Here is a 13,126-nt window from a genome sequence, read left to right as displayed (position 1 = left end):
ATTTGGATACAATCCAAGAAAATAATTTTAGACAAAACTCTCTTATAATACTACTATAATATTAAGATCTAGTGTACAACAAATTATACCAAAAACCATGCTAAATATATACCTTAGTACACTAACTTACAGTTTCTAGTTTAGCAATAACTGAATATGTTCCACACTGGCCTTCCTTCTGTTTACCCAGTCATACTATCTCATTGTTTCTTTTCTTTTAGGACTCCACCAGAAATTATCTTATTTATCTACTTGCCTGTTGTCTATTCTATCCCACTAGAATAAGTGTCATTAAGAACAGGAAACTTTTCTGTGTTGTTTACTGCTGTATCAAAGAACAAAAAATATAGTGGGTGCTTAACAAATATCTGGAGAAAAGTATTCTGGGACAAAGGAAAAAAACTATCCTGGGACATAAAGCCTTTACCATGTAAAGAACAACTGTAACTTGATATTGTCCACATGACTCAAAGGGTAAGATTTTAGAAACTGAGAACACTGGAAAGTTCAAGTACCACCCCTTCATTTTATATATGATAAAGCCATCAGTTGCTTTATCTATAGAAACTTATTTTTCTTCTGACATCATCTGAAAGGTATATTTTAACAAGTTACTACAGAACTGAGGAGCAAAACACGAAGCTTCACAACTTTTCACCTAAAAGATATGTATTCAACACAAAAAGCTAAAAAAATAACAAAATAAACCCAAAGTAGGGAAAAATGAATTATTTTATTAAAAAACAGAAGTTAATGAAAATAGCAGGGGGTAAGACTAGAGACAGGAGATCAGTTAGGAGATTATTTCAATAATCCAGTCAAGAGATACTGGTGATCTTAATGGGGAGATGTGGATGTGAGATACATTTAGGAGGAAGACAAGAGTTAGCGATGGACTAGACTCTAACAGTAAGGAAGAGGGAGGAGTGAAGGACAATATCCAGGTTTCAGTCTTGAGCAATCAGGTAAACAGAGGTGCAGATCACCGAGAAAACTAGTTCTCTGTTCTCTGGAATAGAATTACCTTCCACTCAGCCTGAGAATGAACAAGGCCAGCAAGGAAAAGGCACTCCACTCATGTTCCCCCAGTCCTGATTCAACAAATGTGTCTAATATAAATAATTCCATCCCTGATAAACTCAGGTACACATACTTCATGGTATTAAGTCTTGAAGTTTCACATAGTTTGCACTTATATATACCTGATGAGTATTGTTTCCTGCTGTACCAATTAACTAAGGGTATGTGGTTCTGTAAATAGGAAAGTTAGGAATAATTTTGAATTATAGTATATATAGATATTTAGAAGAAATCTGAATTATAGTATATATAGATATTTGAATTATAGTATATATAGATATTTAGAAGAAATCTGTTATAAAGAAACATCGTATAATCAAAAACTCTGAATACATTTTTTAAGCAAGAAAAAACAAAATTCTTACTTTGAATAAAGTTGTTCCAATGAGGATGGCACAGTTTCCAAATAACCAGGCCACACAGATATTCCATTTTCTAATAATTCATTAAATAGCCCTTGACAAACCTGGGGAAAAATACAAAAACTCTGAATATGAAAGAAAGAAAAGTAGCTAGAGTTATTACCCTATTTTTATGAAACCACCAATCATCTTTTTCACTCTTTAAAGTGGGCATAAATCCCTTTAATTACATGATAATATTGTTGATAATTTTATATATTGTATACTTATAAATTGTATACTTCTTCTGAAGAACTTAAACACTGCAAAGCTGAATACTAAATGCAAATCTGAAATTTTTATACCAAATATAAGAATTTTTATTATCATCATTCATAACACAAATAAACAAAAGCAAAACAGATTCTATCAGAAAAAAACAGTCCAAAGGGCTAAGTTAACTCTAAACTTATCTGAGACTTGAGAACTGAGCCTAAGGGTTATAATACGATATAAGGAAGAGAAGGAAGAGCCATTAAAGGAAACTAAGGAGAAGGAGCCAGAAAAGTATGAAGAAAACCCAGAGAGTGGTGTTCCTAAAGCCAACTAAAGAAAATGTTTCAAGAAGAAAAGAATGATTGATTAGTTTCAGTGGAATGCTGGAGACAAAAGCCTGATTGGAAATACAGAAGTAATGATGAGTAAATGACATAGTACACTTTACTGTTTTCTTAAAAATGGTGAAGCAAGAAAAAGAAAAATTTAAAACTCCCTTAACAATCTAGAACTAAAATTCTAAAGCAGAATTTCTCTCATTGGCACTGCTGATATAGGATGTTTAGCAGCATCCCTGGTCTCCATTAGATGTCCGGACCACCCTTCCCCACCTTCTGACAACCAAAAATGTCCCCCAAAATGTCCCCAGATATTACCAAATGTCCCCATGGGGAGGGAGAGGGGGAGGATGGTGGGATGGGGTAGGGGTGTGTGCCTGAGCTAGAGCACTGTTTCTCAAACTTAAACACCAGAATCACCTGGAGGGCTTGCAAAACACAGATGGCTCAGCCTCGTCCCCCAGAGTTTCTGATTCAGCAGGTCTGGCAAGAATTTGCATTTCTAACAAGTTCCCAGGGAAAGACCACAGCGAAGTAAATGGGTGTTAAGGTACAGGATATTTTGGGGATAGATGAGAATATAGATATTAATAAATCTAAGAAATTATCAGGGAAAAATAAATATGAGTTTTAGTAAGTTTAGTTTTGGTTGCCAGCAGAAAATGTGCTCTAACAGAAGGTAGAAAAGGAGAGAAAAAGTTCTAAGCATGATAAAGCGCAGGTGAAGACATGGGGAAATAACCCACAAAACCTCTTTCATAGCCCAGAAAGTTACATACGTAAGGATTCTTTTTGTCATACTGCTGAGGGTAAAAGTGTTAAAAACAGAATAAGACACTACTCTTTTGGTAAAACACCCAAGGCACAAAATACTACTAATATTCTTACAAACAAAAACAAAACAAAACAAAAGGCCTGCAATGGTAATGATGAAAATCTACGAAGCAGAGTTCTTTGTCCTTCAAGCAAAAAAATCCCTAGGAACTTGGTACCTACCAGGGTGTTGTGGAGCCTCCTGCAATCCTGGGGGAAATGTGGAAATTAAGCCATTCTCTTCCCTTTCCCTGAGCTCATTATCCCCACCTTCCCAGACCCCTGCCCAGGAGCCCGGGAAAGCCAGGTCAATCTTTCTAGTATCCTCACTCAGGTCCCTGGATGGGTCTGAGATACCCAAACAGAAATGACTGCTGAAGGGGTCCTGGTTTTTCTTAACAGTATTTAATTTGACCAGATAGATTAGAAAAATAAGATTACAGATCTAGAACTTGTGCTTATACCAAAAAGTATCAAAAGTGTTAAGTTAAAAAGGGAAGAGGGTAAGAAATAATTCACTAGACGTCTGTACAAATATTTTGATTGCCAAAATTATGCATACTCATTTAAAAAAATGCAACTATGACTGGGCATGACATTAACAGCAAAGCCCACTGAACTGTATTCAGCTTCTTTAATATAATATACTTCAAATTATCTGTAATTAACTGTAGTATTTATTATTATTTAATTAAAATTCATTAATGAATGATTTAATTAAAAATTCATTAAAAATGGATTTTTTCATTTAATAAAAATTTCATTATTTAATTAAAATATGTTCACAGTTCATTATTTAATTATAATTTTTAAAAAAATGAATCAAAATAAAACTTTAGATGGCAAACTACTCATTTACTTGGAATAACCGTTATAATTGAAATCATGACATTAAAACTTATTTAACCCACCTGTCTTAGTTCCACTGTTGGGCCTCTTCCCACATCCAAAGCAACCTTAATAGGGGCTAAACAAGGGTGAAGTTTAAGCACCTAAAACAATTTAAAGAGAAGGGGTAAAAAGGACAAGCACTAATAAACATGAAGCTGTTTAAGCAGTTAAAATTTTCTGTGTGAAAATGGAAGCTAGCTGAGGTCATAAAAAATATCACATAATGATGTATCAACCATCTTTATTCAGCTGCTCATAGATTTCTCCATTCAGGCATTCTACAGAAATAAGTTCACTTGATATTCTCCCATTTTCTGACAAATCCATTTTCTCTCAGTTGAAATGCCCCTTTCTGGCATCACTGCCTTCCCTACCCAGCCTGAGCCATGTGGCTTATCACTTGGACTTTCTCTTGCCAAAACCCATCACTCTATGCATTCATTCAGCCATTCAACAAACATGTGAATGGCTACTTGGTACGAGAAATAATTCTAGGTGGTGGGGACAAAAATCCTGTCCCTCATAATGCAGAGAAGCAGATAACAAAATAGATAAGTAAATAATATATTTGAAGGTGGTAAGCGTTGAAAAAAAAAAGAAGATAGGAAGTGCTGGCAAGGGGTGGGCTGGTGGAGGGTTGTTTGCTATTTTAAATAAGGTGGTAAGAGGGAATTCCCTGGCGGTCCAGTGGTTAGGACTCCACGCTTCCACTGCAGGGGGCGAGGTCTCTGGTGAGGGAACTGAGATCCCACATGCCGCACGGTGCAGCCAAAAAAAAAAAAAAAACAAAAAACTACAATGGGACCATTAAAAATAAATAAGGGGGTAAGAGAAAGTCTCCTCTCTGAGGCGACATGTGAGCAGACTTGAAAGGGGATGGAGGGGCGAGACGTGGACTTGGAGGAAGAGCACTCAGACAAAGGGGAGCATTAATGACAAGGCTCTTGAGCTGGGAGCACACACTGGGCATGTTCTAGAAACAACAATAGGTCTGTGCTGCTGGAGCAGATTGAGTAAGGTGGAGAGGAGTTGAAGGTCAAAAGGGATAATGCTTTGTAAAACATTTTAGGGGCTTTGGCTTTTCCTCTGAGTGAGAGGAGGAGCTTATTGGAGTGTTTAGAGCAGAGGAACAAAGTAACGCGTACCTTTAAAAAGGGCCACTCAGTGCAGGGAGGTGGGGATGATGGTGGCTTAGATCAGACTGCGAGCAGGGGAGGTGCTAAGAAACTGTCAGATTCAGGATATATTTTGAAGACAGAATCAAAGAGGTTTTGCTGATGGTTTGGATGTGCAGTATGTAAGAGAAAGAAAGGATCCCCCTTGTTTGTCTGCTACACACACCCTATAAATCCCAAACAATTCTATAAATGGCCACATCAGGCTAAACAAGCACTGCATAATAAATCACTAACTAGGCAGAGTGGTGCTACAAACTCACGGTGTCTAATCCCAGTTGAGCACTCAACACGTGAAAACTTTTGATTTTGGGGAAGCTCCCTTTCCCATTCAAGGGAAATATGAGTATTCTAAACTCTTGCCACTTAAACCCCTACTCCTCCACATTTTAAGCTAATAATCTTGCTTCCTAATTCCCCAAGAAAATAGAGGATATGAGTAAAACTTCCTTCAAGGGCTAACCAGCTCTAGTAGCCTATTTATATCTATACAATTGTTTCTTTCCACCCTGCTGTTTCAAAAAATAACTCCCTTTTCAAGACAAAACCCCCCAGCTTGTGTTCTTGATTCTGTCTTGGTCCTTCCTGTTTCTTCTAAAATCTTGCTCCATTAGGTACTTCATTTCTCTCCTATTTCTTCAACCCCTCCTCTCTCTTGATTTTCAGCCCATAAAAATGCTCAAATTGCACATCCTAAAATAAGCCTTTCCCTTGACCCAGACCCATGTCTAGTTCCTGTGATCCAGTGATCAGCCACTTGGGGTCAGACCAGAAGCAGAGAGGTTAATACCACAAGTCTTGCTGGCCTGTTTTACTTCTACTTAACACTCAGCTTCTGATACAAGCAGAAGCCATAAGTGAAAAGGCTCAGGGGCTAAGAATCAGAGACAGCTGTCCAGCTGCCCAAGTTCAAACAGAAACGCCTTTGGGATTACCCAAGAGGGATTCCTTCTTCTATTCTGTGAGAACCTGCTTATTATTCCTGTGGGCAGATTCTAAAAAACCTGAAAAATAAATAACTTGCACTAAAAAAATTATTATTCAGAGTTTATATTAGAAACCAAGTACACTAACATAAAAAAAGGGAGAGAAATTTATATTTTTAATTTCCCAAGTCTATCTCTGAAATATCAAAGCACCTTTCTATGAAGATCTTTCTTTCTTGTAAAGGAGTTCTCTGTTAGCTGGAAAGAATCGTAGAGATATGCCAGCATGCCTTGGTCTAGATCTCCATTTATGGATAAAACAGAAGGAACCACATTTTTCCGTCCATCTCTGCCCTTCACAGAAAAGGAGAACAAAAATAAAGCATCATTTAGTAGAACTACCTCTTAAAATTACATTTTGCACTTACAGAATCAGAATACAAATTGATCAGTAAGTCTAGATAGACTGATGAAATTTTTAAAATTACCATTTGGCAACCCTCATAGTAATAATCGATTTGGGCAAGAATCATCAATGGATGTTGCAACCAGTAGGCCAGAATCTGGTGAGAAACAGTTTATTTACATAGTCAAAGTATCTGCCCACAAAAGGCTTATTAATTACTCATCAATTAATAAGTACAAAATACTTATCAACTTTACACTGGAGAAACCTGGAAGCATCATCTTAACCAAGCAATAAAAGTTAACATCACCAGTAACAAGCCAATATGATGCACTGAGAAGAGGGTAGCACCATTTCTGTGGCATTCTTAGCAAAAATACATAAATCATGAGGAAACATGAAAGAAACTCAAACCAGGGGACATTCTACAAAGTAACCGGTCTGTACTCTTCAAAACTGTCAAGGTCATGAAAGACAAGGAAAAATAAAAGGAATTATTTGAAGGAAACTAAGGACACATGACAACTACATGAAATACAGGATCCTAGATTGGATCCTGGACCTATAAAGGGCAGATTAGAATAATTGGTTACATCTGAAGGGTTCTGTGGATTTGAGAATAATAGCAGATTACTGTTACTTTTCTGATCATAATGATTGCATTGTGGTTATACAGGTGAGTCCCTGTACTTGAGAAATGCATACTGAAGTATTAAGACGTCATGAGGAACCATGTCTACAGCTTATTCTCAAATGGTTCAGAAATGATCACAGTTAGAGAATCTGGGTAAAGGATACATAGGCGCGCAAGGTAAAACATACATGTAATTGAGCTACATTTTCAGGATACATGCGTAAAAGTTCATGATCTCCTAGATTCCACAGGGTTTCTATTGGCTCCTTTCCCCACGGAAAATTGTAGTAAAGTTTGTTTCCTTTTCGGCCCGCTTCATCCTGACAATCACTGCTGCTGAAGTTAGATGGACTCACAGCAAACTGGAAAAGAAAGTTTGTCTTATTAACTTATTAAAATAAATATTAAAAAGTAAAGTTGCCCCCAGCAACTGAATGAAACTGGTCAAGTCCCAAATAAAAAATTGTTAAGTTTAATTAAATATGAGTGAATATACTGTTACAAATAGTGTTTTTTAATCTGAAAGATTACAGAGAAAAACTGTTGATGCTATCTAGCATTTCTGTAGTCAATTAATAAGAAGGGAAGGAACCATGAACTAAGTGGGATAAAGAAGAAAGTATCACATACTCACCATTCTCATCCTTCCTTATTTGTGATCATTCCATTTAGTTTACATGGGTGTTTGGAGATTTTGAGAGTTAGAGAAATAAGACAATGGCATGACAAAAATGCTTACTTCAACTCTTTTCTCTTAGGCTTACACTGAAACTTGACTGTAAATTACAGGACCATTTGACTAATATGGAGAGTTCATGGAGGTTGGAAGCAAAACTAACACAGTATTGTGAAGCAATTATACTCCAATAAAGATCTTTAAAAAAAAAAAAAAGCTAAAGCTGTAAGAGTGGGCAAGGGTCCAACTCTACACCAATCAGGAATGCCAGGTGAGGGATTTGAACTTTACCTAGAATGTAAAGTCTTACCAACAAAAGTTTCTGAGCAAGACATCAACAGACGTCTTTACTAAAGTAACTTTGTTTTATGGAACAATGAAAATTATTACAAAGAGTTTTTATATGTAGTTGTTAATTTATTATAGCTGTCTCTTATAAATATAACATTGCTACATCAAAATAAATTTCATTTACTGTAGAGAAGTATTACCTCTGACACACTAAGACAATTTGCCTAATCATTATTAAATTAAGGGTAATTATTGTAGTACCTTTCTCCACCACAGGAGTCGATGACGTAACCAGAAATCAAGCCACTGGCTTGCAGTTCTTGCTGAAGTAAACCATACCAGTGAAGCTTCAGTCTTTTCACCGATTCTTTGGATATCAGAAATATCAGATAATCACTTATTTGAAAATCATATAATCTATCCCAAAGTGAAAGTGACTGTTTAAATACAAGGCCAAGTTATTTCCATTTTTTTGTGTACCTTTTAACACCATCAGGTGTCTGCTTAGTATCAGAAACAGGATGAAAACACACTCCAATCTGAGCAAGGCCAAAAGGTAGCCTCTTGTTTAGCAGATCCAGGTAATTAACATAATGCTCCAAGGCACCTGTCAAAAGATAAATCAATCACTATATAAACCTATTTTATGAACCCAAATAATTTTGGTCAATTTATAGACAAATTAATAATATAATGCTAACACAGCAGTAAGTACAGTAGCATGGAGCTACTAAGGCAGATATTAATTGATTACCACTTAATTTTAGGTAGTCTCCCCCAACTTTTTAGTATGAAGATTTTCAAATCTACAAGAAAGTTGAAAGAACAGTACAATAAACATCTGTAAACCCTTAACCTAGATTCACCAATTGTCAACATTCTGCCACATTTATTTTCTATTTCTTGTTCACCCCAAAACATTTTAGCATGTACCTCCTAAAATTAAAAATATTCACTGTATACCACTATTACACCATTAAATTAATCATAATATCATAATTTCATCTAACTTATGGTCAATATTCTATTTTCTCGAATTGTCACCCCAAAAGCCATTTACTGCTGCTCTCTTTCTCCCTAATTAAGGTTAACTCACTGCATTTTATTAGGTCTCTTAAATCACTCTGAAACTAGAATATTTCCCCTGACTTCTCCCTCTCTAACTTTGCTTTTAATGATATCAATTTTTAATTTGAGAACAGGCCAGTCATAGATTATCTCACATTAGATTTGTCTGAATTTTTCCTTATTTAATTTGGGTTAATCATTTTTAGCAGGAATAAATACTACATAGTTGATGTATATGTGCTGTTGCATCCTAACAGGAGTAACACAGTATCAAATAATCCCACTTTTAATGAAACCAGATTTGATTACCAAGTTAAGGTAGTGAATATCCTTTCCCCAACATTATCCTGCTCCCCAACAATCTTCCACCCAATATTTTATTTTATTTATTTCTTAACAAAGGGGCAATCGTTTTCTTTTAATTAATTAATTAATTTTTGGCTGCGTTGGGTCTTCGTTGCTGCATGCGGGCTTTCTCTAGTCGTGGCGAGAGGGGGTTGCTCTTGTTGCGGTGCGCGGGCTTCTCATTGCAGTGGCTTCTCTTGTTGCAGAGCATGGGCTCTAGGCGCACGGGCTTCAGTAGTTGTGGCTCATGGGCTTAGTCGCTCTGTGGCATGTGGGATCTTCCCGGACCAGGGCTCGAACCCGTGTCCCCTGCATTGGCAGGCGGATTCTTAACCGCTGCACCACCTGGGAAGTCCCACACCCGATATTTTAGAATCTGTTGATGAACCCCTGCTTGAATTATTATTATACCGAGGATTACAAAATCATAAAAAGGTGATTTTTCTATCCTATCTTTCCTTCTACATTTATTGCATAGCTCCTACAAAGACAAACTCTTTCCAACTCCTCTTTCTACCAGCAGCCTCAATTACTTAATTTTTTGTTTAACACTGTGGATTAGATTTTTAATTTTATTTAATGTGTTCTGATCCCATTACCATCAATATTTATTTTAATGTTCAATTTGTCCCAAACTTAGCCAGTGGGAGTCTCCTTCAAGCCAGCATCTATGTCCTTTTAACATAAACCCACTAGTCTTCTAGTAATTCTTTGCTTTCTAGCACCATAAACTGTGCCAAAGTCACTTTGTACTGCCCTGCCCCATACCTGGAATGAGCCATTTCTCCAAGCACTGGTTCCTTTAGAAACCAAATTCTGGGTACTAGGTGTGCTCATTGCTATTGTCATCACTTCTAGGCCCCTTCAATGAAGAAAGTTAGGAAATTTGTATTTTTAAAAAATCATGAATTCACACTGATAGTCAATTCAAATTTAACATTATAAAGTTTATCCTTGCCTTGTTGTACATCTTTTCTCTTTCAGTGAAAATCTTGTTTCCTAATAAATCTATCCATTGGTCTATTTGCTTTATCCTATATGTAAAACAGCTTCACAATTATAATCCCAACATTTCTACTTACAATAAATCAATACAATAAAGTTCAAGATTTCTTTGTAGTTCTTTATGCACTTAGATTATATCCCACTAAATGATAACACTGTGTTCAAAAGTTACTTGATTTGAGATTTCCACTTCTGGTAATAGTAGACAAGCTTGTTGATAGCAAGAAAAACTGGTCAAGAAACTGAAAAAAAGAATCTGTTTAAAGACACAGGAGAGCTGTCAAGGCAGTAAGGACTTGAGGGTCCAAGATTTAGAGAGAATGTAAGAACAGAGGTGAACCCAACATTTAGTGCTGCTTTTCCAATCTGAAGTAGGAGAACTAAGAAGCTGAAATGCTGAGCAGAGCTTCCTGACATCGTATGGGGCTAGGAAGACCAAAAATTGTAGTTCGAGGCTCTTAAGGAGGAGGGGCTCTGGAAAACACCCCAGCCTTTCACTACGTACACTCAAAGGGCTACACTCTAGGAGCAGAGGTGAAGCAAAAAGACTGAAATCCAGCCTCAATACACTTAATCCCGGATTGTATTAAGAAGATATGCCCTAGCTGCCTGCCAAAAGCAAAAGTAAACCCTCCCAGGTAGAAGAAAACAATGCCACCCAGAGCCTCAATTTATCTCTACAATTAACACACAAAGTACCTAGAAAATCGAAAGTCCAAATGACCAAAAGCCCGGAGTAAGACAGATAACAGAAACCGACATATCTGAGTTATCAGATATAGACTTTTAAGTGTAATTAATGTGTTCAAGAAAGCTGATAACAAGATGCTGGGGGGTGAGTCTAACATATGTGTAATTAATCACAGAAGGACAGAAGAAAGAATGGGGCAGTAACAATATTTGGAGAAAAAATGGCTGAGAAATTTTAAAAACCATTCATAAGTAGAGGCTACCACAATAGCTCAAATATGAAATAAAGAGGGTAAGGGCACTGGGCATGGAAAGAAATGGCAAACCGGTACTCAGAAGCTAAAAACACTAGACAACCAAAAATTTGGCAAGTAAGTGGATTTAAGTTTCTAAAGGCAAGAAAATGTCTGGCACATCAATAAATGCTTTGATGAATCTAAGAGAGCTATGTTTCATTTTCTAATAGGGAAGAAAAGATTTATTTGTTTTGGGACATGGTAATGAGCAGTGATTTAACTTCCCCAAAGTAAAATCATCATAGAATAATTAAAGTAGTACAAATCAAAATTGTCACGTTTACCCACCAGTTTAAGTTTGCTTTATTTTACTAAGGAAATCTTTAAAAGTTTACAATATAGGTACCAATTTTCAGAGAACCATGGACACTGGTTATTTTAAATTACTTCCTAGTACCACTTAATAAAAAATGGTAAGGATAGCATTTTGCAAAGATGAGATGCTGTGGCAGCAAGTCTGTCCTGTAAAAATTCTAAATTTTTTTTTCCAGAATCTCTGCTATCATGATCTATTTGACTTTGAAGGCATATTGTGCCCTACAAATTTCTGTGTATTCACTCAAGAATCGCTTATAAAACTTGATTAGTCCTATTATTCTGCCAGTTCAAAAATTACCTTAAGGGCTCTTCAAACAACAGATTGTGTAGATCAGTTTTCGGTAAGAAAAACTGGGGGAGGGCATTTTCTTGTTGCTCTAAAAAAACGAGCTCTCGATTAGCCTATAGTGTGTAAAAAAAAGAAAACTATGGAAGTATTTATAAATATTTCAGTAACAATGAACCAATGATTCAAACACACGATTTAATTTAGGTCCTAATTCTAGGGCCGCTCAATAAACTCCAAAATTCTAGGGTTGCCTTGTGAAACTGAGAGCTTTGTTAGAGCCTTGGGCCGGATTCTTTTTTTTTTTTTTTTTTGCGGTACGCGGGCCTCTCACCGCTGCGGCCTCTCCCATTGCGGAGCACAGGCCCCGGACGCGCAGGCTCAGCGGCCATGGCTCACGGACCCAGCCGCTCCGCGGCATGTGGGATCCTCCCAGACCGGGGCACGAACCCGTGTCCCCTGCATCGGCAGGCGGACTCTCAACCACTGCGCCACCAGGGAAGCCCCAGGCCGGATTCTTTAAGGAACAATAACGATCCCATGAACCAGTTTTCTCCAAGGCAGCAACACTGTCAACAAACCCAACTGCTTCAAGAAGACTGAGAACCAGATAATTTCCTTTCCATGTGAATACAGGGCCAGCTGCAATCTGGGAAATCGAGCGAGTCTGCCTTTCCACCCCGACACCTATTTTGAAGCATGAAATCGTGAAGCATACCGTGAAGAAGGTTCTCCCGTAGTTTCCCAGAAGTTTTCAGTAAGTTCTCAAGAAATGCTCCTAGCTGTTCCTTACTCAGCTCTTTGTCTTGCAAGATTTCGCGTAGCGTTTCTGCAGAAACTAACCTGAAGGCACTGTCCCCGGGCAGCGAAGGGCCTGGTTCATGGTAGAGGGCGTCTACCGGGAAGACCTGCTCCCTGAACACCACCACCGCGGACCACCATTCCGCCGCCAGGTTCTTCCGCAACTCTATACCCAAGGGGCCAAGGCCGGGGTGGCACCCGCTCAGAAGAGAATCTCGACTAAGCTGTCGCTTGGTGCCACTGAGGAAACGCCTTTTCTGACAGATCTCAACCAGCACCTCGCTCTCCTCGCCGCCAGACTCGGGGCCTTCTCTCAGCTCGCTCACCGGGGGCAGCTCCCCGTGCGACCTCGAGGGCCCTACAAAGGAGCCGCTCCCTTCCGTCAACTGCCCCCCATCTACTCGACTAAACCCAGACAGCAGGCACCTGCAGACTTTCTGGCCGGCCCTGACGGCTGCACCACAGCGCAT

The 13,126-nt window shown here is 38.0% G+C and overlaps 1 protein-coding gene across 2 annotated transcripts in view; it reads right to left on the bottom strand.

The window, feature by feature from the left end:
* Nucleotides 1-13,126, bottom strand: part of POLG2 (DNA polymerase gamma 2, accessory subunit) — a gene marked incomplete at its 5' end in the record, with an annotated part of 22,519 nt that extends 9,393 nt beyond the window's left edge. For both annotated transcript variants that reach the window (XM_082860221.1, XM_082860222.1), the window contains 7 exons: nucleotides 1,446-1,546; nucleotides 3,760-3,840; nucleotides 6,054-6,194; nucleotides 7,069-7,242; nucleotides 8,109-8,214; nucleotides 8,328-8,454; nucleotides 12,574-13,126. In XM_082860221.1, coding sequence (XP_082716347.1) covers nucleotides 1,446-1,546; nucleotides 3,760-3,840; nucleotides 6,054-6,194; nucleotides 7,069-7,242; nucleotides 8,109-8,214; nucleotides 8,328-8,454; nucleotides 12,574-13,126 — 1,283 coding nt within the window. The remainder of the gene's footprint in view (nucleotides 1-1,445; nucleotides 1,547-3,759; nucleotides 3,841-6,053; nucleotides 6,195-7,068; nucleotides 7,243-8,108; nucleotides 8,215-8,327; nucleotides 8,455-12,573) is intronic.

Source organism: Leucopleurus acutus, assembly GCF_964270905.1.
Source record: "Leucopleurus acutus genome assembly, chromosome: 19".
Lineage (NCBI taxonomy): Eukaryota > Metazoa > Chordata > Mammalia > Artiodactyla > Delphinidae > Leucopleurus > Leucopleurus acutus.
Note: the sequence above shows the minus strand (reverse complement) of the source record. Positions and strands in the feature narration are given on the sequence as shown.